A 24,326-nucleotide genomic window follows, 5' to 3' on the forward strand; every position below is an offset into this window, starting at 1 on the left:
GTTAGAGTACGCTTGATTGACAGGACCACGTAGTAAAGAGTGAGCGCTGAACGGGAGGCGAATCACTGCGGGGCGGTGTCCAGGGCACTAACCCGGAACAGGTTTGGGACTCTATTCCCATTGTGAGGCCTGGCATGAGGCGGGCTCTCAGGCAGAGTGGCAATCACCCCCTGGACAAATGGTTTAGTTGCAACCCATGAGCAACAGCCATCTCAGCCAATCGGGGTAGTCAGAAGTTGGTGGGCGGGGACTCCATGAAGCTTCTCTTTTCCAGCACCCTCAGGGGCGATCTGACGGAGGTGCCCTGGGGTCGCAGGTGAGTGTTGGGTTGCAGCGGAGCCACGGGGACTGGGAAGCTCGAGAGACCAGAGGAGACCTGGCAGGGTGGGTCTCCGTGGGGCATCATCTCTGTGAGCTTTGGTCTTGCTTTGCAGAGTCCAGGATTCCGAGACTGGGGAGAAAAGTCCCACTCATAGTTGTCCCCTGACTAGGAAGGAAAAGAAGCCCTGGGCCTCTGCAGAAGTGAGGGAAACCTAGTAGGGCTATTGGTCACCATTTGGAAAGGAATAATAACCCTCCAATTTGCCTGGACTCCAGTTTGGCGCTGCACCATCTTGACCCCTCCCCCACCGCAAACTCCAGGCTGTGGGATCCCCATATTCCTAGAGGCCTCTTCTGCAATTCTCATTGTAGTACTTCTTAGCGGGAGACCATTAAGCAAACTTCAGTTGTGTTTACCACCTTAAGTTTTAGAGGAAGAAAAATAATTATCCTATAATAATACTTGGGAAAGAGAAGTCACTCTTGAAATGAGATTAGAGTGAGATACGGGGTGGAGGGAAGTTTGTAGATCTGGGATGCTTTGCTTAGTGAATCTAATACCCCCTCCCTCCCCTCTCCACCCCTACGCTCTCTCCCTCCGTCTTTCTTCTGTCTTCCTGTCTTTCTTTTTCTTTCTGTCTTTCGTTTTGGCTTTCTGGCTTTTTTCTGGCTTTCCTTTTTTTTTTTTTTTTTTTTTTTTCCTTTTAACCTAGATTTTACTGCCAGGTTTTTCTCAGATATCTTAGTTCTATGTTTGACAAAACCTAAAAAGTTCAATTAATCGTTAGCAGAGGAAATGCCCAGTTATAACTTACAGTGCATCATTGATAACCACCAATGGTGAGTGCACTGCACAACATTTCTGTTTCTGAACAGTAAAGAATAATTTTGGAATGAAGGCCTCCACAAGTTGAAAGGTTATTCTTCTTTTTGAATTATCAGGAAGTCCAGGAAAACAACTGCTGTCTGTGCTTTGGACATTGTGGGTTGGAGATTAAGAGACTGTGACTATCAAGTTCCTTGCTGTGAGAACAGGATGAAAACAACAAGGAGGGGGAGGTGTTGGGTATCAAAAATGGCAGAATTTATTTGGGAGTCCATGACAGGAAATCCAAACCTCTCATACACAGCATCAAGGTACTAAGAATGGTACAGAAAGACAAACACATTCACAATCAGCTAGTTTTTGTTTTTGTAAGCACAGCTAACAATTTTACCTCTGGCTGTACTGATGATCAAATGTTCTCAGTACTGCCAAGGCTTCAGGTAAAGGCTTTCCCTGGATTAAAGCAAGACTGATGAGAAATCCAAGATGGGTTGTGTATTAGTGTATTAGTAAGGGTTCTCTAGAGTAACAGAACTTCTAGAGAGAATCTTTACGCGCGCGCGCGTGTGTGTGTGTGTATTTATATACATATGACCATATGTATATCCGCATATGTATACATATATAAAATGAATCTATATGAATATATATATTTATGTATTTATATATTTATATTACTTTTATTTATTGGAATGACTTATAGGCTGCAGTCTAGCTAACTCAACAGTGGCTGGCTATGAATGGAAAGTCCATGAGTCTAGTTGCTCAGTTTATGAGGCTGGATTTCTTAGCTGATCATCAGCATACACTGCAATCCCAGAGAAGTAGGCTCTAATGATAGTAAAGGGATGAACTACTGAGGTGAGAGCAAGCAGGCAAAGAGCATAACTTCCTTCCATGTCTCTACATAGGGTTCAAGTAGAAGATGTAGCCCAGAGTAGAGGTTGGATTTTCCCAGCTCAAATGACCTAGATTAATGGTGTTTCTTCCTAACTTAAAGATCTGGATTACAAGTAGACTTTCCTACATCAAATTAAGCAAAAATCACTCAGAGATGTACCCTCCATTTTTGGTGTTTTAGGTAATCCCAATTGTAGTCAAGTTGACAACCAAGGATAAGTTGACATCACAGGTTCTAATATCAAGTCCATTGAAGTTAAAAATGCAGTATTTTATAACTGACATTTCATTAGTTCAGCATAGCTCAGTTGAAAACAAAGGGTTACCACTTTGTAAACTCCAAATATAGACAAAAGAACTGTTGGGAAGGGCAGGGAAGGCTATGCAGTTGGCAAGAACTACTGAGGAATTACTGTAGATTTTGTTTGGATAAAAAGTCTGCTATTGCCATTTAGCAATACCATTATAACAGTCCGGTGAGTAAACTGATCTTGGATTTTGAAAGCAGCGAAATGTGAAGGTGTATACTATGCAAGATTATCTTGTTAACAGTAATCATTATTTTATTAAATACTTTGATCTGATCTTATATATATATTTCAGTAATATTATATTCCTCTAGGAGGAAAGTTCCTTGAATTGAAAAAAATTATGACCTTCTACAGTTACATTTTTTTTCTTTTGGTACGATTTCTCAGTAAAGTATAGGGTTTTACTAATCCATCATTAAAGAGTGGCTGATATTAGGCCTTAATCCAGTTTTCTTACTTTAATTCCTGGCATGCTTCTCTTTGATATCTGTCCCTCATGAGTCTTTTGTTGTATCTGACCAAAATTGTTATTTCCTTCTCAAAATCTTTTTTGGATGCTATTAAAGATTTCTGAGTTTGGAAACTCAATACAGTTTGTTTCCTTTCTAATAATTTTCATGTATTAGGGTTAATCATCCAGTAAAGAAATAGTTATTTGCAGGTCCAAACTAAGACAACAATGGTAGCTGATACTTGTTGTGAACTTATTGTATCTTAGTTATGTAAACTGGTCCTGGTGGCTCATGCCTATTATCCCAGTACTTAGGCTAGCCTGGAATGGATGGATGGATACACACACACACACACACACACACACACACACACACACACACACAAAGACCTTCCCCAAAATAATGATGATAATGGTAGTGATGATAACAACTATACATTAAATACTTAGTGTAGTAAACAACTAATTTTATTACAGTTTTTGTGTTGATGACATTTATAAGGATTATTTAATATATAGGTTCACATATTGTCTTCGGGTTTCTATTACAGTGATAAAAGACCATGATCAAAAAGGAAGCTGGGGAGGAAAGAGTTTATTCTGTTTATGCCTCCATATTAAAGTCCATCACTGGAGCAAATCAGGGACAGAAATTCAACAGGGCCAGAATCTGGAAGTAGGAGCTGATGCAGAGGCCATGGAGGGGTGCTGCTTACTGGCTTGCTTCTCATGGCTTGCTCAGCCTGACTACTTGTAAAACCCAGGACCAGGACCACCAGCCCAGGGACACATACAATATGCTGCCCCCCACCCCAGTTGACTACTAATTGAGAAAATACCGTATACCTTATCTCATAGAGGGACTTTTTTCAACTGAGGCTCCTTTCTTTGATGATTCTAGCTGGTGTCAAGTTGAGACACAAAAGCAGCCAGAACACATATAATTTGCTAAAATTACACCTTAGTTTTTCACTTTACTGCAACTACTAGAAAAATTTAAAACACATGTGGATCTCTTTGTATTCCTATAAGACAATACTGCTGTAGAACTTCAGTATACAAAGATGTAGTCTAAGAACTGTAAACTTAGAAAATGTAGTTTTGTGTAATAAAAAATCCTTCATAACTGGATTTCTGACATCATTTTAATCTCCTGTTAGTGAAGTAATATGTACTGTGGACTTAAGAAAATTTTTGTGACTGAAGTAAAAATGCTTTATATCAGTCTTAGAGATAATAGTGGAACTGAGGAGAACGGCTGAGTTTGGAGAAAGTAGCACATTTTGTGTTGTCAAATGCTCACAATTGAGCCTTGGAATGTGCATGCAGGAACACATCTATTTGCTTTTCCACTTTATTTTTTAAAATTTTGTTTATTAATTAGTGTGCATGAGAGTGTAGGCCATGTTGCACATGGGTCAGAAGATAAGTTGTCGGAGTCAGCTCTCTCTACCATTATGTGGGTTTTAGGAATCAGATGTAGGCCATATTTGTGCAGCAAGTGATTTTACCCATCCTTTTGCAGTTTTGTACCTCTGCATTTATGTTAATATAGTATTCTAAGAAGTATCAACACACAAATATAACAAATATTGCATGTGGCTTACTGTTCCCTGTTAGTGAATATTTGTATTTCAGATTCTACTTTTACCTTAGAAAATAGGTGGTTTTTTTTTTTAAGTGTTCCCCCTGCCTCCCCACCCGCAACTCCCCAAATGTTGCTAAGTGATGTGGGAACAATCACTTAGAGCATTGTACATGTTTAATGTCATTTCAGTTCTTTCTCTTTTTTTTTTTAAAGGCTGTCTGATTTCTGGATCTAGCTTTTTAAACTGTTTCTGATGACTTACTTAGCTGTTGGTAGAATCTGCCTGTGGGGTAGTGAAGCCTGTTTGCTGAAAAGTCATTTTTCATCCCAGGATTTTGACAAACTGCTTAAGTGTTGTGTTATGTGGCATGATCTTCACTTAGCCATAAGCCACTTTGTGACCATATTGTCTTCAGTCACCTTGTTCTTATAGATAAGAGCTTTATGTATGCAGAATTGCATTGTCCTTATTCCTTGAATTATCTTTTCTTTTTGCCCTTTCGGGTATACTGATAACATTTAATTTTATACTGTTTTTAAAAACCTCTTATTTGTTAGACATAATACCATGTAGTGAGAAATTGTCTTTGAAGCAGATGAACTCTCTTCTACTTCCTCAGTGGTGGGGCAGGTGGCAGCAGAAGAAACAGTCAAAAGTTGACTCCTTCAGTTTATTCCTTCAAGAATCAGACTGTCAAGCATACTAAGTAGTAGTAGTATAGTGAGTTTAGTTGAATGACATATAAATCAACTTGTTTCAGTATATTACTTAGTTTATGAGTGCTCTATGGCTGGGAATGTAGTCCACTTGTTAGAGGACTTGGGAACAATAGATGAGGCTCTGAGTTGGACTTGTAATCCCAAAGCCTCAGAAGTGAAGAGGAGGAGCCAAAGGTCAAAATCATCCTCAGCTATGTAGCTAGTTCAAGGCCAGCTGGTTTACATGAGTAGTAGGCATTGTTTATTGTGGGCAGGTAAATTGTGTATTCTTTGCTATATCTCTGCTAAGCAATATTATCATTTAATAAGTGAAATCATACATACATAGGGAGGTTAAGAGATTTAGGCCACCTTGAGGTGAGCTGATCTAGGATTCATTTTCATTCCCTCACTCCTTGTGTCCTTAATTTCCCCCTTTCTCCACACCGCCACCCCACCCTACCCCAATATTGAAAGTAGAACCCAGGGCTTTGGGCCTTGCACATGCTAGGGTGCTGCTCTGCCCCTGAACTGAATTTTACTTTGAAAAGAAGGCCCACTTTGTATTCAGGCCTGAAATTTGGACTTTTCCTGCCTACTTGAGTCTGACTTAAGTCTCCATACTCCCATTCATGTTCTGGCTCAGAGGGTCTGACTCCAAAATCTGCTCATAACAACAGAACATATTGTCTTTCAACAGTGTTCTAATTTAGAAATAGTTTTTCTTAAATTTTATTCACAAAAGGCTTACATCTGACTGTAAAAGTCCTATGGGCATGCTTGGCGTTGATTGTACATTCTGATTCACTGGGCTTTAGTTATCATTAGATACCTCTAGAAATGTTCTGTGTTTTACAGATAGCTTACTTGCAGTCCTCTTGGTTTTGCAGACTTCATTCTTTTTCAATATACTTATGAATCTAACAGGGATTTTTTTGCGAGTTCATTTCTATCCTTGAGAAGATTCAGTTCTCTCTGACCTCTGTTTCTTTAAGAGAAACACTTCTTTAAAGTAGCTTTTTGGAAGACGTTCCTCACGGATTGGCAGAAACTAAAAGATATGATGGCTCTGTTTTTGGTGATGTTATTAAATATTCACAGTTGATTAGAGTACCTTGGGAACTAGAAAAGAATACTGAACAAAGGTTATAAATGGCAGCAAAATGCTTTGTTGTTAAATTTTTAAAATGAATTAGCATTTACTTGTAACACTGTAAGAGTAGGCTCAAGCATTGGTAAACTTTCCTATTTCCTGACTCAATTTAGCCTTGTACATTTGCTTTATTTTTGCTTCAGAAAGGGTATATTTTTTTGAAGGAAGATAATTTTGTAATTATATTAATGTACAGAAAACTTAAGAGTACATTTAACCCAGTTTAGTGGTGAGTTCTTTAGCCTTTGCCTTTTCCAGCTTGGCAATGCGAACCACACACTTAGGCCCCAGTGGCGGCGGATCTCGTCATATCTGTCATTATAATTGGTCCTAGTAGCTCCCACCAGCTTAGCCAGAGCACCCTTGTCTTCCGAGTTAACCTGTGTGAAGGCAACAGTGGTGCACGTCTTCCTGTGGACCAGGTGCCCCAGACTGGCTTTTCCCTTGATGATGCAGTAGGGCACCCCCATCTTTCGACAAAGGGCAGTCAGGAAAACCACCAGCTCAATGGGGTCTACATCAGGGGCAGTCACCACCAGCTGAGCCTTCTTGTTCTCCACCAAGGTGGTGACTGTATTGACCCCTGCTTGGAGGACAGGTGGTCTCTTAATTGGGACGTTCCCTTTGTCAGCAGCTTTCTTCTCAGCTTGGGCCAGCAGCCTTTGCTTCTTCTCCTGCTTTGTCTCTGGCCTGTACTTGTGGGCAAGCTTAAGCAGCTGAGTCGCTGTTTGCCTGTCCAGGGCCTGAGTGAACTGTTTGATGGCAGGAGGTACTTTGAGTCACTTATAAAGGATGGCTCTTTGCCGCTGCAGCCTGATGTAGCGGGACCATTTGAAGAAGCGTGTGAGATCTCTTTTGGGCTGGATGTCCTGCCCAGTGCCAAAGTTCTTAGGCCTTTTCTCAGACAAAGGATTGACCATCTTTTTAGCCTCTTGTTTCTTGACCACGGCAGTGGCCGGGGCCACCTTCTTCCCCTTGGCCTTTCCTTTGGGCATCTTGCTTGGCTGGAGGAGAGAGCCAGAAAGGGTATATTCTTTGTGTTGTGAATTGATGCTGAAATATTTTCACATAAATGAGCCCAAATTGTGAACTGTGTTCAGATAAACTGAGGGAGAAGAACATTTCACAGTTTAGTTGAGTCGTGGTGGTTAGCCAGTGATTTCAAGCTTGTTTAGCCAGGTTTTCGTTCTCGTTGTTCTTTAGTAATACAGTTTACCGGTTGCAATATGTCGTGAGTTGTAGGTTGATTGATTTTTGTTTTACACTTTTCTCCTTTAGGTATCAAGCTGGCCTCCAGAATTATATGATTGGAAACCTCAGTGATTTGAACTAAGAGACAAAAAGAGATTGTCCTTGCGTTTTGTTTTGTAGCACGTTGTTCACATTATTTGCGCAGCTCTTTTTGCCATTAAAACCTGCACTGAATTTTTTAAAATGAAGCAATTGAAAAGGAAAAGGAAAAGCAATTTTAGTGTTCAGGAGACTCAGACCCTTTTGAAAGAAATTACCAAGAGGAAGGAAGTCATTTTTTCTAAGCAGCTCAACACAACAATAAACGTAATGAAGCGAATGGCCTGGGAGGAGATCGCACAGTGTGTGAATGCTGTCGGAGAAGGAGAGCAGAGAACAGGCACAGAGGTAAAGAGACGGTACCTGGACTGGCGCGCACTCATGAAGAGGAAGAGGATGAAGGCCAACATGAAGTTGGTTGGCTCTGGGTTTCCTCTGCCCACATCTGACCTAGATGATTCTCTCACTGAAGACATAGATGAAAAAATTGCCTTCCGAAATGATGCAAATTTTGACTGGCAGAATGTGGCAGATTTCCGGGATGCTGGAGGATCCTTAACAGAGGTCAAAGTGGAAGAGGAAGAAAGGGATCCACAGAGCCCCGAAGTAAGTCTTAATCTGTGATGAATACTCTCTTATTAGTGATCCAGACATGCCGAGGAAGCGCACAGACAATAGATAACAATCTTTTTGTTTTCTCCTGGTGACCTTAATGCCTGTTCTCTCAGCTAAAATATATATAATCAAATACCTTGGCGATACATGTTAGTAAAGTACATGGGTACTTTAAATAATCTTAATAGTTCAGGTTAAGTAGTTTTGTGTGTTCAAACAGCCTAGAAAACCATCAAGAAATATAGATCTGGGGAGAAGGTTCAGTGTATAAGTGGCACAAGCCTGGCATCCCTGCAACTTCCCGTTAATGTTGACTGCTGTGACATGTATCTCTAACCCCAGCACTGCTATGACAGACCTAGAAGAATAGACCTGAAGCTGCCCGTCTACTAGCTTCAAGCTTGCCTCACGGTAAACAAACAAACAAAAAAAAAAAAACCCTGCTTTGTGCTGTGGCCATCATTCTGCACTTACATATATATGTAAACAAATAAGTAAGAAACGAAATAATATTAAAAAGCCAATAATGGAGCAAACCGATGACAAAAGCATATACTAAGTTAGCATTTTTTTCTTTTCTTTCAGTTTGAGATTGAGGAGGAGGAAGAGATGCTGTCATCTGTCATACCCGATTCCAGGAGGGAAAACGAGCTCCCTGACTTCCCTCACATTGATGAGTTTTTCACCCTCAACTCCACACCGTCCAGACCCACCTATGATGAGCCCCATCTGCTCATGAACATAGAGAAACAGAAGCTGGAGCTGGAAAAACGCCGTCTTGATATTGAGGCAGAAAGGCTGCAGGTGGAAAAGGAGCGGCTGCAGATAGAGAAAGAGCGCCTGCGCCATCTGGACCTGGAGCATGAGCGCCTGCAGCTGGAGAAGGAGAGGCTGCAGATCGAGAGAGAGAAGTGGAGGCTGCAACTGGTCAGCACCGAGAAACCAGCCCTAGAGAACGAACTCGGCCAGGGGGAGAAGTCCATGCTGCAGCCACAGGACATCGAAGCAGAGAAGTTGAAACTAGAGCGAGAGCGCCTGCAGTTGGAGAAAGATCGGCTGCAGTTTTTGAAGTTTGAATCAGAGAAGCTGCAGATAGAAAAGGAGCGCTTGCAGGTGGAGAAGGAGAGACTGCGGATTCAGAAAGAAGGGCATTTACCTTGACTGTCCTTGGTACTCTGCTTAGCAAACGTTTATGAACTGTAGCTTGCCCCATCATTTAATGTAGAGGTGGTTCTGGGTTAGCTACCCCAACACTATCCCTGTTTAATGTCAGTGTTTTTAGTAGGAAAACAATAGGAATACTTCCGTAGCTGTGTGCTTCAGTAGTGTATTATATAAATGCCCTGCCCAACATAAACAGAATAGCAGAGGATCTGCTAGACACTTCTACATTAGGAATAGTGCATAGAGTCCTATCTTATTTGTGCACCCCAAGTTTACAATGATGTGTACAGTAAAGTTTCTATCCAGTGATTCTCTAGTGGAGTTTAGGCTCCCAGAAGACATTTGGAATTGTGAGATGTTTTTTGGTGGTCAAAGTAAATGGGTGTAAGCTGCTACCAGCCACAGTAGAGGCTACAGGTTCTGCTACACACTATGTTTAGCATAGTTGTCTTCACAGGAAAGAATTACCCAGTCCAAAATGTTATTAGTGCCAAGTTTGAAAAACTGTACTCTGGCCCGTGTATCTTTATAGCTATATTCTACAGTTTTAGGATATTAAAACTTCAGATATTTAGGTGGTTAGATACTTAAATGGCCTAAACCATTTTAACTGTGAGACATTACTATGTAGTATATTGAATATAGGGAATGATAGAGATTGTAGGTCCTTTATTCGAATGGTATTGTCTATCAGTAGACTGAGACCTAGAAACCTGGGACCATCTGAGATTGTTTAAAATGAGTCACTTTGAAAGGCCTTCAAGAATCAGCACATGACTAGGAAGCCTTAGTTCCCCCTTCTTTGAATCTGTTTCATAGTTTGAATAGAGAACTTACTATTTCAGTAATGTATTGAAATATTATGTAAGAGAATGTCAGAAGCTAATAAAAATGGTACCAGTGCCAAAACAGTGACAGTAGTCCATGATGTGGAACCCAATGAATTGTTGATTGATTTTTCAGTGACAAATAGGCACTAGAGACTGAGAGATGGCTGAAATGTCCTCTGCATTAGTGACAGTGGTGTTGAAATGATAGTAGCAACTGTTATGGTTAGGGGAAATCTTGCTTAACTTAAAAGCTATAGGAATCTGTGAAAAGGTATCTTTATTACTCCAGAATCTGAAGTTCAGAGAAATCCTGCAGAAAGTAAACAGCTTATACTTTATATAATGGTGTGTTTTTGTCTTTACCCCTTCAGGATAGTTAAACTTGGGAATTCTAAAAGCAAAGGGCTGACTTTGCCAGATGATTTGCCCAGTGTCCTGAGGATGGGTTATCACAGTAAAGTACTTTCTGATGTACAATGAAGTTACAAAATGGTTGCACGAATTCACTTTGTGTTTTCTGTTTCCTGGGGCTGATAGCTTTAATACAACACTTATGTTGATACACTACCTTGATTCTGTATTTGTTCTTTGTTAATTTAAGAATGGCTAGAAACCATGATTGGATATAGGTATGCAAAGGGAAAATATGTCCATGATTACTTATCCTGATTTTGGCATAGTGTTATTTTTTTATAATTCTATTAAATACTTCTACCTTAGAAATAAATTTTCCTGTCTGAAAGTTTATCATTCAAAGATACATGTTATTCAGCATGGGAGGAAACCCTACTAGAAGTGGGTTTGGAAACCTAACATATGTGCTAAACTTTGAACTATACACCAGACATATGATTTATATCTATTCCCCCCTTAAATTGAAAATAAGTTTTTCATTCCATATATTTTGATCATGGTTTCCCCTTCCCCTTCTCTTGATGCTCCCCACTGATCTGATTTGTTTCTCTTCCTAGAAAATGAACAGGCCAATAAAAAGACAAACTGGAATTTTAAAAAACAAACAAGCAGAAGAAAAAGAGTGTACATCAGAAACACATACACATGTAGAGGTACACATATGTGCACATATACAGAAGCCTTAAAAACAAATTTGGAAACCATAATAAACAAATGAGGAAAAAATACAGCACTATGAGACAAAACATGTCCAATAGTATCATTGAGTTCACTTGGTGTTTGCCATCCACTATTGGACATGGGCCCTGCCCTTCAGGGTGGTAAGTATACCCATTGCTAGTTCCTTGTGGACGGCCAATTCTTTCTTTGCTAGCAGTTATCAATTGGAGATAACTTCTTAGTTACAGATGTCTCTGGACCCTCTCAACACTGAAGCCCCACTTGATTTGGGCCTGCTGCCAAATGAGTTCATATGTAGGGGAGGGATTTGACCGAGATATCCCATTTACAACTGAGTTTTCCAAAGTCTCAGTCTCTGCACATTGTCCATTGTGGGTCTCTATTTGTTTGCAACTGCTGCTCGGGAAGCATCTCTGATGATGGCTGAGCAAGGCACTGATCTCTGAGTACAGCAGAATGACAGTAGGAGTCATTTTATTGCTATATTCCTTTAGCACAGTGGTTCAAAACCTCCCTAATATTGTGACCCTTTAATATAGTTCCTTATGTTATAGCAACTCCCAACCATAAAATTATTTTTGTTGCTTCATAACTAGTTTTGCTAGTGTTATGAATTGTAAATATATTTGGGGATACATTTGTCAATGGAATCATGACCCACAGGTTGAGAATCACTGCTTTTACAGAACAGTAGTACCTAGATTTCCCGTAAGTCCCATGGCTTGCTTATACTTAGGACCTTGGCTACCTGAGTGTTGTCAGGTGTATGTACCATCCCATGGATTAGGCCTATAAACCAATCAGATTGGGGTTGCTTACTTGTGTCTCAATTGCACCAGCATATCATGTAATAGGTCACCATTGTAGATCACACTGTTTGGAGCTGGATTGGTGGCTAGCATTCTCCTCTGGTAGTGTACAGAGTACATTCCAGTACGGTGAACACTAATCAAAAGAGGTGACAGCTCTTGTGAGGCACCAGCTCTATATCTCAATGTTCAGAGAGATATGTTGTAGGTGTTACTATCAGCAATAGGGCTTATTGTCAGGTTGTAGAGCGCTATCAGTAGCCTTGGCAATAACCTGAATTGTTTGGGGTTTCCCTTGAGACTCCTTTGGCCAACAACTCAATTTTCTGTACCAAATTCCTGTCACTAGAGATTTAACTTGGTGGAGTTAGGGCTTTGTTCACCCTGTTACTTGGTGATTTTATTTAGATGATTATATATATATATATATATATATATATATATATGTAGATATATAGATATATATAGATATATATGTATGTATATATATGTATTATCTGTGTGACCCTTAACATTGTTCTTAGTGTTAGCTGTCTCTCCTCTTTTCTCTCTAACCTTCCTTTTCCCTCTCTCTCTTCTTTTAATCCTCTATTCCAAACTCTCTCAGCTCCATAATTGTATATTCTATCCACTTCCTCAGGAAATCCTTTCCTCCACCTAATCTCTTACTCTACAAATAACCTCTGTGGTTATTTGGATAGATCATGGCATGCCTATAGAAGGCTTAAATGCTTGCTTCCAAATATTAGCAAATACATGTTATATTTGTCTTTTCGGGTCTGGATCATCTCACTGAGGATTTTTTTCTGATTATACCCTTTGAACTGTGAATTTCATCTTCTGACATCTGAGTAATAATGTTATGTTGGGGTAATGAACCACATTTTTACTTTTCATTTATCTGTTCATGACATAGGTTGTTTCCGATTTTGGATTATTATGACTATAGTAGTAATGGATATGGTGTTTCTGTGGTAAGGTGAATATCTTTTGAGTATATTACCAAGAGTGGTATAGTTGTCATAGATCACTTCCTATCTTCTCGAGAAACTGCCATAATGATTTCCATGGTGGCTAGATGAGTTTGCACTAACAAGGGTGTTCCTCTTACTCCACATTCTTGCCAACATGAACTTTCACTTTTTTTCTGCCATCCTGACAAAGATGTAAGATGAAATCTCACAATAGTTTTGATTTGCATCCCCCGATGGCTAAGGACCCTAGATATTTCTTTACTTGTTTCTCAACTATGTGCATTTCCTGTATTGAAAATTCTGAGTTTAGATCTGTACCCCATTTCTTTTCTATATATTTCAGCTTTAGCCTTCTACTAGATGTAGATTGGGGAAGATTCTGCTTTCTTGGAATGATGCTGTCCCTTGTCATGCAGAAACTTCTCAGTTTCATGAGGTCCCATTTATTAATTGTTGATCTTAGTGCCTGCGTAAACTATGTCCTGTTCAGAAAATCTTTTTCTGTGCCAATGAGTTCAAGGTTTTTTCTTACTTTCTCCTCTATCAGTTTCAGTTTTGATCTATTTGGAGTTGAGTTTTGTGCAGGATAATATGTATGGATCTATTTGAATCATCTACAAGCCGACATGTAGCACCATTTGTTGAAGATGCTGTCTTTTTCCCAGTTTATGTTTTGGCTTTGTTCTTAAAAATAAGGTGTGTGGATTTATGTCTGAATCTTCAGTTTAATTTCATTGATCAATACGCCTCTTTTTTGTGCAAATGCCATGCTGTTTTCATTACTATAGCTTTATAGTAAAACTTAAAATCCAGTATGATCATATCTCCAGCAGTTCTTTTATCATTCAGGAATGTTTTTAACTATCCTGGGTCTTTGTTTTTCCATATGAGGTTGAGTGTGGCCCTTTTAAAGTCTGTAAAGAATTGTGGTAGAATTTTAATCAGAATTGAATCCTAGATAATTTTTGGTAGAAAAGACATTTTTACTGCATTAATTCTACTAATTCTTGAACATGGGAGATCTTTTTATCTTCTGATATCTTCAGTTTATTTCTTCTATGACTTGAAGTTTTTACCCTACAAGTGTATTAATTGTTTAGTAATAGATACTGTAAGATATTTTATGTTATTTAAAACTATTGGGAAACATGTTTTTTCTGATTTCTTTTTCAGACCATTTGTCATTTGAATATAGGAGGGCTACTAAATTTTTAAAATTTATTAATAATTTTATTTATTTATATTTCAAATGTTATCCCCATTCCTGGTCTGTCCTCCACAAACTCCTATACCATTCCCCTCCTCTTTGCCTCTAAGAGGGTGCTCTCCCACCCACCTACCCACTCCCACCTTTCTCTTTCTTTGGAGCATTAAGTCTTCACAGGCCCAAGAACCTCCCCTTACACTGATGTCAGATGAGGTAGTCCTTTGATACATATGTAGCAAGAGCCATGGACCAGCCTAAGTTTACTCTGGTTTGTGGTTTAGTCCCTGGGAGCTGTGAGGGTTCCAGTTATTTGAACTGTTTTACTTCCTATGGGGTTACTCCCCTTCAGCTCCTTCAGTGCTTCCCATAATTCTTTCATTGGGGTTCCTTGGCTCAGTCCAGTGGTTGACTGTGAGTATCTATCTGTCTTAGATGCTGGCAGAAACTCTCAGAGGAAAACCATACCAGGTCCCTGTCTGCAAGCACATGTTCACGTCAGCATTAGTATCATGGTTTGCTGTCTGCAGATGGAATGCATCACATGGGGGAGGGAGATAGTCTCTAGATAGCCTCTGTTCCATTTTGTCCCTGCATTCCTTTATACAAGGACAATCCTGGATTAAATTTTTGAGATGGGTGGGTGGCCTCATCCCTCCACTGGGGAGTATGTCTATCTACTGGAGATGCTCTCTTTGGATTCTATCTTTCTGCTGTTGGGTATTTCAGCTAATGTCATCCCCATTGAGTCCAGGAAGCCTCTTGTATCCCTGGCCTCTGGAACTTTCCCAACCTCCAACTTTTACTTATTTCTTTTTTTTTTCTTTCCATCTTTATTAACTTGAGTATTTCTTATTTATATTTCAATTGTTATTTTCCCTTCCCAGTTTCTGGGCCAACATCCCCCTAACCCCTCCCCCTCCCCTTCTCTAACGGTGTTCCCCTCCCCATCCTCCCCCCATCACCCCCTCCCCCCAACAATCACGTTCACCTGGCCCTCTGGACTTCTTTCCTGTCTCTTTCAATAACTGGTCCTGCTCCCCACCAATTTTTCATCCCTCCTCCCCTCTTCCACAAAGGTCCCTCCCTCCCTCTGCCTCCCATGATTATTTTGTTCTGTCTTCTAAGTGAGTTTTTAACATCCACACTATGGCCTTCCTTCTTGTTAAGTTTTAGACAGTCTGTAAGTTGTATTGTATTCTGAGCTTTTGGACTAATATCAGTGAGTACATACCACATGAGGTGTGGGTTACCTCACTCAGAATGATATTTTCTAGTTCTATCCATTTGCCTAAGAATTTCATGAAGTCATTGTTTTTAATAACTGAGTACTCCATTGTGTAAATGTACCACACTTTCTGAATTTATTTTTCTGTTGAAGGACATCTGGGTCCTTTCCAGCTTCTGGCTATAATAAATAAGGCTGCTATGAAGAAAGTGGAGCATGCATCCTTGTTATATGTTGGACCATCTTTTGGGTATATGCCCAAGAGTAGTATAGCTGGGTCCTCAGGTAGCACTATGTCCAATTTTCTAAGGAACCTCCAGACTGATTTCCACAGTGAATGTTCCAGCTTGCAATCCCACCAAAATGGAAGAGGGCTTGCTGGTATCTGCTGTAACCTGAGGTTTTGATCTCAGTCATTCTGACTGGTCTGAGGTGGGATCTTAGGGTTGTTTTGAGTTTCATTTCCTTGATGACTAAGGATATTGAACATTTCTTTAGTTCAATGGTTTCTTGGCCATTAGAGATTCCTCAGTTGAGAATTCTTTTTTAACTCTGTACCCCATTTTTAAATTGCATTATTTGGCTCTATGGTGTTCTTGAGTTATTGTATATTTTGGATATAAACCCTCCTGGGATGTAGGTTTAGTTAAGATAGTTTCCCAATCTGTAGGTCGCCGTTTTGTCCTATTGACTGTATCCTTTGCCTTATGGAATCATTTCATTTTTGCAAGGTCTCATTTGTCAGTTCTAGATATTAGAGCATAAGCCATTGGTACTCTGCTCAGGAAATGTTCTCCTCTGTGCATGTGCTCCGGGTACTTCCACCTCTCTCTTCTATTAGTGTCAGTGTATCTGGTTTTATGTTAAGGTCCTTGATCCACGTAAACTTGAGCTTTGTACAAGCAGATAAGAGTGGATAAATTTGCATTATTTTACACGCTGACCACCAGTTTAATCAGCAGGATTCATTAAAAATGCTGTCTTTTTTCCACTGAATGGTTTTAGCATTTTTGTCAAAGATCAAGTGACCATAGGTGTGTGGGTTTATTTCTGGGTCTTAAATTCTATTCCACTGACCTACCTGTCCATCTCTGTACAAATACCATACAGTTTTTGGTAACTATGGCTCTGGAATACAGCTTGAGGTCAGGGATGGTGATTCCCCCAGAAGTTCTGTTACTGTTGAACACAGTTTTTGATATCCTGGGTTTTTTATTACTCCAAATGAATTTGCAAATTGTTCTAAGTCTTTGAATAGTTGAGTTGGAATTTTGTTGGGGATTGCGTTGAATCTGTAGATTTCTTTTGGCAAGATGGTCCTTTTTACTATATTAATCCTGTCAATCTATGAGCATGGGAGGTCTTTCCGTCTTCTGAGATCTTTAGTTTCTTTCTTCAGAGACTTGAAATTCTTGTTATACAGATCTTTCAATTGCTTGGTTAGAGTCACTTCAAAGTATTTTATATTATTTGTGACTATTGTGATGGGTGTCACTTTCCTAATTTCTTTCTCAGCCTGTTTATGCTTTAAGTAGAGGAAGGCTACTGATTTCTTTGAGTTAATTTTATACCCAGCCACTTTGGGGAAGTTGTTTATCATGTTTAGGAATTCTCTGGTGGAATTTTGGGGTCACTTAAGTATAATATCATACCATTTGCAAATAGTGATATTTTGACTTCTGTTTTCCAATTTGTTTCTTTTTGACTTGTTTTTGTTGTCTGATTACTCTAGCTAGGACTTCAAGTACTATGTTGATTAGATAGGGAGAAAGTGCACAGGCTTGTATGGTCCTTGGTTTTAGAGGGATTGCTTCAAGTTTCTCCACTTAATTTGGTGTTGGCTAGTGGTTTGCTGTTTTACTATGTTTAGGTATGGGCCTTGAATTCCTGTTCGTTCCAAGATTTTTTAACATGGAGGGGTGTTGAACTTTGTCAATTGCCTTCTCAGCATCTAATGAGATGATAATGTGGTTATTCTCTTTGAGTTTGTTTATATAGTGGATTACATGAATGAATTTACATATATTGAAGCATCCTTGCATCCCTGGGATGAAGTCTACTTCATCACGATGAATGATCATTCTAATGTGTCCTTGGATTCTGTTTGGGAGAATTTTATTGAGTATTTTTGCATCGATATTCATAAGAAAAATTGGTCTGAAGTTCTATTCCTTCGTTGGGTGTTTGGTTTAGGTATGAATAATTGTGGCTTCAAAGAATGAATTGCATAGTGTTCCTTATGTTTCTATTTTGTGGAATAGTTTGAAAAGTATTGATATTAGGACTTCATTGAAGGTCTGATAGGATTCTGCACTAAACCCAACTGATCCTAGGCTTTTTTTGGTTGGGAGAATTTTAATGACTGTTTTTATTTCTTTAGGAGTTTTGAGACTGCTTACATGGTTTATCTGATCCTGATTTAACTTTGGTACCTGGTATCTGTCTAGAAAATTGTCCATTTCATCAAGACTTTTCAATTTTTTTTTAGTATAAACCTTTGTAGTAGATAATTTTAAAAATTTCTTCAGTTTCTGTTGTTATGTCTCTCTTTTCATTTCTTTTTTTAATTGGGTATTTCTTATTTACATTTCAAATGTTATTCCTTTTTCTGGTTTCCTGTCCCTAAGCCCCCCTATATTCTTCTATAAGGGTGTTCCCCTCCCCATCCACTCCCTCTTACTTCCTTGCTCACCCCGACAATCCCCTACACTGGGGGTTCCAACCTTGGCAGGACCAAGGGCTTCTCCTTCCATTGGTGCCCAGCAAGAGCATCTTTTGCTACATATGCAGTTCGAGCAATGGGGCAATCCATGTATAGTTTTTCCGGTAGTGGTTTAGTCTCTGCAAGCTCTGGTTGGTTGGCATTGTTGTTCTTATGGGGTTGTAATCCCCTTCACCTCTTCCAACCCTTTCTCTAATTCCTCTAACTGGGGCCCTGTTCTCAGTTCAGTGGTTTGCTGTTAGCATTCGCCTCAGTTTTTGCCATGTTCTGGCTGTGCCTTTTAGGAGACATCTACATCTTGTTCCTGTCAGCATGCACTTCATAGCTTCACCCATCTTATCTAGATTTGGTGGCTCTATACATCTGGGCCACATGTGGGGCAGGTTTTGAATGGCCGTTCCTTCAGTCTCTGCTTTAAACTTTGCTTCCCTACCCCCTCATATGGATATTTTGGTTCCCCATTTTTAAGAAGGAGTGAAGCATCCACATTTTTGGTCATCTTTCTTCCTGACTTTCATGTGGTCTGTGGATTGCATCTTGGGTATTTTGAGTTTTGGGCTATCCACTTATCAGTGAGTGCATACCATGTGCTTTTTCTGTGATTGGGTTACCTCACTCAGGATGATATTTTCTAGTTCATTCTATTTACCTATGAATTTCATAAAGTCATTGTTTTTGATAGCTGAGTAGTACTCCATTGTGTAGATGTACACATTTTCTGTATCCATTCCTTGGGCATCTGGGTCCTTTCCAGATTCTGGCTATTATAAATAAGGTTGCTATGAACATAGTCGAGAATGTGTCTTTATTGTATGTTGGAGAATCTGTTGGGTATATGCCCAAGAGTGGTATAGCTAGGTCCTCAGTTAGTGCAATGTCCAATTTTCTGAGGAACTTCCAGACTGATTTCAAGAGAGGTTGTACCAGTTTGCAGTCCCACGAATAATGGAGGGGTGTTCCTCTTTCTCCACATCTTTGGCAGCATCTGATATCACCTGAGTTTTTGATCTTAGACATTCTGACTTGTGTGAGGTAGAATCTTACGGCGGTTTTCATTTGCATTTCCCTGATGCCTAAAGATGTTGAACATTTCTTTAGGTGCTCCTCCGACATTTGATATTACTGAGCTGTGAATTCTTTGTTTAGCTCTGTATCCCATTTTTTTCTTTTTTTCGGAGCTGGGGACCAAACCCAAGGCCTTGCGTTTGCTAGGCAAGCACTCTACCACCGAGCTAAATCCCCTACTCCCTGTATCCCATTTTTTAATAGGGTTATTTGACTCTCTGGAGTCTAACTTCTTGAGTTCTTTGTATATTTTGGATATTAACACTCTATCAGATGTAGGATTGGGAATGATCTTTTCACAATCTGTTTTGTTTTTGTTTGTTTTTTTTTTTTTTGTTTTTTGTTTTTGTCCTAATGTCAGTTTCCTTTGCCTTACAGAAGCTTTGTAGTTTTATGAGATCCCATTTGTCGATTCTTGATCTTAGAGCATAAGCCATTAGTGTTATGTTCAGGAAATTTTCCCCAGTGCCCATGTGTTTGAGACTCTTCCCCACTTTTTCTTCTATTAGTTTGAGTGTATTTGGTTTGATGTGGAGCTCCTTGATCTACTTGGACTTAAGCTTGTACAGGGTGATAAGAATGGATTGCTTTGCATTCTTCTACGTGCAGACATCCATTTGAACCAGCACCATTTGTTGAAAATGCTATCTTTTTCCCACTGGATGGTTTTAGCTTCTTTGTGAAAGATCAAGTAACCATAGGTGTGTGGGTTCATTTCTGGGTCTTCAATTCTATTCCACTGATCTATTTGTCTGTGTCTGTACAAATACCATACAGTTTTTATCACTATTGCTCTGTAATACTGCTTGAAGTCAGGAATGGTAATTCCCCTAGAAGTTCTTTATTGTTGAGAATCGTTTTAGATATCCTGGATTTTTTGTTAATCCAAATGAATTTGCAAATTGCTTTTTCTATATCTACAAAGAATTGAGTTGGAATTTTGATGGGGATTGCATTGAATCTGTAGATTGCTTTTGACAAAATGGCCAATTTTACTATATTAATCCTGCCAGTCCATGACCATGGGAAAGACTTTTCAGTCTTCTAAGATGTTCTTTAATTTCTTTCTTCAGAGACTTGAAGTTTTTGTCATAAAGATCTTTTATTTGCTTGGTTAGAGTCACACCAAGGTATTTCATATTATTTGGGACTATTATGAAGGGTGTCATTTCCATCGTTTCTTTCTCTCCCTGTTTACCCTTAAATTAGAGGAAGGCTACTGTTTTGTTTCAGTTAATTTTATACCCAGCCACTCTGCTGAAGTTTTTTTTAATCAGTCTTAGTGGACATTTCAGTGTCACTTAAGTATACTGTCAAAGCATCTTCAAATAGTGATATTTTGCATTCTCCTTTCCAATGTGTATTCTTTGACCTCCTTTTGTTGTCCGAGTCTCTGGCTATAGTACTTTGAGTACTATATTGAATAAGTAGAGAAAAAGTGGGCAGACTTGTCTAGTCCCTGATTTTAGGGGGATTGCTTCAAATTTCTCTCCATTTAGTTTGATGTTAGCTACTGGTTTGCTGTATATGACTTTTATTATGTTTATGTATGGGCATTGAATTCCTGATCTTTCCAGGACTTTTATCATGAAGGGGTGTTGAATTTTGTCAAATGCTTTCTCAGCATCTAATGAAATGATCATGTGGTTCTTATCTTTGAGATTGTTTATATAGTGGATTATGTTGATGGATTTCCGTATATTAAGCCATCCCTGGAATGAAGCCTACTTGATCAGGACAGATTACCATTTTGATGCATTCTTGGATTTGGTTTGCAAGAATTTTATTGAGTATTTTTGCATCAATATTCATAACAGAAATTAGTCTGAAATTCTCTTTTTTTGGGTCTTTGTGTGGTTTCTGTATGAGTTATTGTGGCTTTATAGAAGGGATTTGGTAGTGCTCCATCTGTTCCTATTTTGTGGAATAGTTTGGACATTATTGGTAGGAGGTTTTCTATGAAGGTCTGATAGAATCTGCTCTAAACCCATTTGGTCTTGGGCTCTTTTGGTTTGAGAGACTTTTAATAACTGCTTCTATTTCTTTAGGATTTATGGGGTTGTTTAGATGGTTTATCTGTTCCTGATTTAATTTTGGTTCCTGATATTTGTCTAGAAAATCATCCATTTTATCCAGATTTTTCAGTTTTGTTGAATATAGGCTTTTGTAGTAGGATCTGATGATTTTTTTTAATTTCCTCAGATTCTGTTATTATGTCTCCCTTTTCATTTCTTATTTGGCTAATTTGTATAAACTCTCTGTGCCCTCTGGTTAATCAGACTGAGAGTCAGATTAACCAGAGAGTCTATCTGGTTTATTTTCTCAAACAACCAGCTCCTCGTTTTGTTGATTCTTTGTATAGTCCTTTTTGTTTCTACTTGGTTAATTTCAGCCCTGAGTTTGTTGATTTCCTACCTTTTACTCCTCTTTGATGAATTTGCTTCTTTTTGTTCTAGAGCTTTTAGGTGTGCTGTCAAGTTTCTAGTGTATGCTCTCTTCTATTTTTGTTTTTTCACCCTTGGAGGCACTCAGATCTATGAGTTTTCCTCTTAGCACTGCTTTCATTGTGTCCCATAAGTTAATGTATGTTGCTCCTTGATTTTTATTAAATTCTAAAAAGTCTTTAATTTCTTTATTTCTTCCTTAACCAGCATTGAGTAGAGTGCTGGTCTACTTCCATTTATATGTGGGTTTTCTGTCATTTTTTGTTGTTATTGAACAGCAGTCTTAGTGATGACCTTATAGGATGCATGGCATTATTCCTATTTTTCCGTATCTGTTGAAGCCTGTTTTGTAGCTGATTATATGGTCAGTTTTGGAGAAGGCACCATGAGGTGCTGAGAAGAAGGTATGTCCTTTTTGTTTTAGGATAAAATGTGCTATAAATAATACCTATTAAGTCCATTTTATTCATAACTTCTGTTAGTATCTCTATGTCACTGTTTAATTTCGGCTTACATGATCTGTCCATTGATCAGAGTGGGGTGTTGACATTTCCTAGTATTATTGTGTGAGGTGCAATGTGTTAATTGAGCTTTAGTAAGATTTCTTTTATGAACGTAGGTGCCCTTGTATTTGGAGCATACATAATTAGGATTGAGAGTTCATCTTGATGAACTCTTCATTTGATGAATATGAAGTGTCCTTCCTTATCTTTTTTGATGACCTTTAGGTGATAGTCGATTTTATTTTATTTTAGAATGACTACTCCAGCTTTTTTCTTTGGACTATTTGCTCATTAAGTTGTTTTCCAGACTTTCACTCTGAGGTAGTATCTGTTTCTGTCTCTGAGGCATTTAGTGTATGCAGTAAAATGGTAGGTCCTTTTATATATCCAGTCTGTTATCTATGTCTTTTTATTGGGGAAATTGAGTCTATTGATGTTGAGAGGTATCAAGGAATAGTGATTATTGCTTTCTGTTATTTTCCCTGTCAGAAGTGGAATTATGTTTGTGTTTTTCCTCTTTTGGTTTTGTTTCAAGGAAATTGCGTTCTTGCTTTTTGTAGGGTGTAGTTTCCCTCCTTGAGTTAGAGTTTTCCATCTATTATTCTGTTTAAGGCTGGATTTGTGGTAAGATAGTGTGTAAAATTGGTTTTATCATGGAATATCTTGGTTTCTCCATCTATGTTAATTGGGAGTTTTGCTGGGTACAGTAGCTTAGGCTGGCATTTGTGTTCTCTTAGGGTCTGTATGACGTCTTCCCAGGAACTTCTGGCTTTCATAGTCTCTGGTGAGAATCTGGTGTAATTCTGATAGAACTACCTTTATATGTTACTACACCTCTTTCCCTTACTGCTTTTAATATTTTTTCTTTGTTTTGTGCATTTGGTGTTTTGACTATTATGTGACAGGAGAAATTACTTTTCTGGTTCCATCTATTTGGAGTTCTGTATGAATCTTGTGTTTTTATTAGCATCTCTTTCTTTAGGTTAGAGAAGTTTTCTTCTATGATTTTGTTGAAGATATTTCCTGGTCCTTTAAGTTCAGCATCTTTACTCTTTTCTATACCTATTATCCCTAGGTTTGATCTTCTTAGTGTGTCCTGGATTTCCTGGATGTTTTCGGCTAGGAGATTTTTGCGTTTTACATTATTTTTGGTTGTTGTGTTGATTTTTTTTAATGGTGTCTTCTCCCCCTGAGATTCTCTCTTCTATCTCTTGTATTTTTTGGTTATGCTTGAATCCATGACTCCTGATCTCTTCCCTAGGTTTTCTATCTCCAGGGTTTTCTCCCTTTTCGCTTTCTTTACTCTCTCTATTTCCAATTTTAAATTCTGGATTTTTTTCAATTCTTTCACCTGCTTGGTTGTGCTTTCCTGTAATTCTTTAAAGGAAGATTGTGTTTCCTTTTTAAGGATTTCAACTTATGCTGGTCCAGACACTGCCCGGACACCAGAAAATCAAGATCCAAATTTAAAATCACATTTGATCATGATGATGGAGTACTTTAAGAAAGACATAAAGAACTCCCTTAGAGAAACGCAGAAAAACATAAATAAACAAGTAGAAGCCTACAGAGAGGAATCACAAAAATCCCTGAAAGAATTCCAGGAAAACACAATCAGACAGGTGAAGAAATTAAAAATGGAAATAGAAGCAATAACGAAAGCACAAAGGGAGACAACCCTGGATATAGAAAACCAAAGGAAGAAACAAGGAGCAGTAGATACAAACATCACCAACAGAATACAAGAGATAGAAGAGAGAATCTCAGGAGCAGAAGATTCCATAGAAATCATCGACATACTGTCAAAGATAATGTAAAACGGAAAAAGCTACTGGTCCAAACCATACAGGAAATCCAGGATTCAATGAGAAGATGAAACATAAGGATAAAAGGTATAGAAGAGAGTGAAGACTCCCAACTCAAAGGACCAGTAAATATCTTCAACAAAATCATAAAAGAAAACTTCCCAAACCTAAAGAAAGAGATGCCGATAAACATACAAGAAGCATAATAACTCCAAACAGATTGGACCAGAAAAAAAACCCTCCTGTCTCATAATAGTCAAAACATCAAATACACAAAATAAAGAAAGAATATTAAAAGCAGTAAGGGAAAAAGGTCAAGTAACATATAA

General features: G+C 38.7%; 1 protein-coding gene across 1 annotated transcript; it reads left to right on the forward strand.

Moving 5' to 3' along the window:
• Positions 1 to 277: 277 nt before the first annotated feature.
• On the forward strand, positions 278 to 10,893 carry Msantd4 (Myb/SANT DNA binding domain containing 4 with coiled-coils). The gene is made up of 3 exons (NM_001024357.1): positions 278 to 316; positions 7,528 to 8,145; positions 8,740 to 10,893. Exons 2-3 carry the CDS (start codon positions 7,684 to 7,686, stop codon positions 9,313 to 9,315), a joined length of 1,038 nt encoding a protein of 345 aa, NP_001019528.1. The 5' UTR covers positions 278 to 316; positions 7,528 to 7,683; the 3' UTR covers positions 9,316 to 10,893.
• The last annotated feature ends 13,433 nt before the right edge of the window (positions 10,894 to 24,326 follow it).

The sequence above is a fragment of the Rattus norvegicus genome, chromosome 8 (assembly GCF_021556685.1).
Source record: "Rattus norvegicus strain SHRSP/BbbUtx chromosome 8, alternate assembly SHRSP_T2T, whole genome shotgun sequence".
Taxonomy (NCBI): Eukaryota; Metazoa; Chordata; class Mammalia; order Rodentia; family Muridae; genus Rattus; species Rattus norvegicus.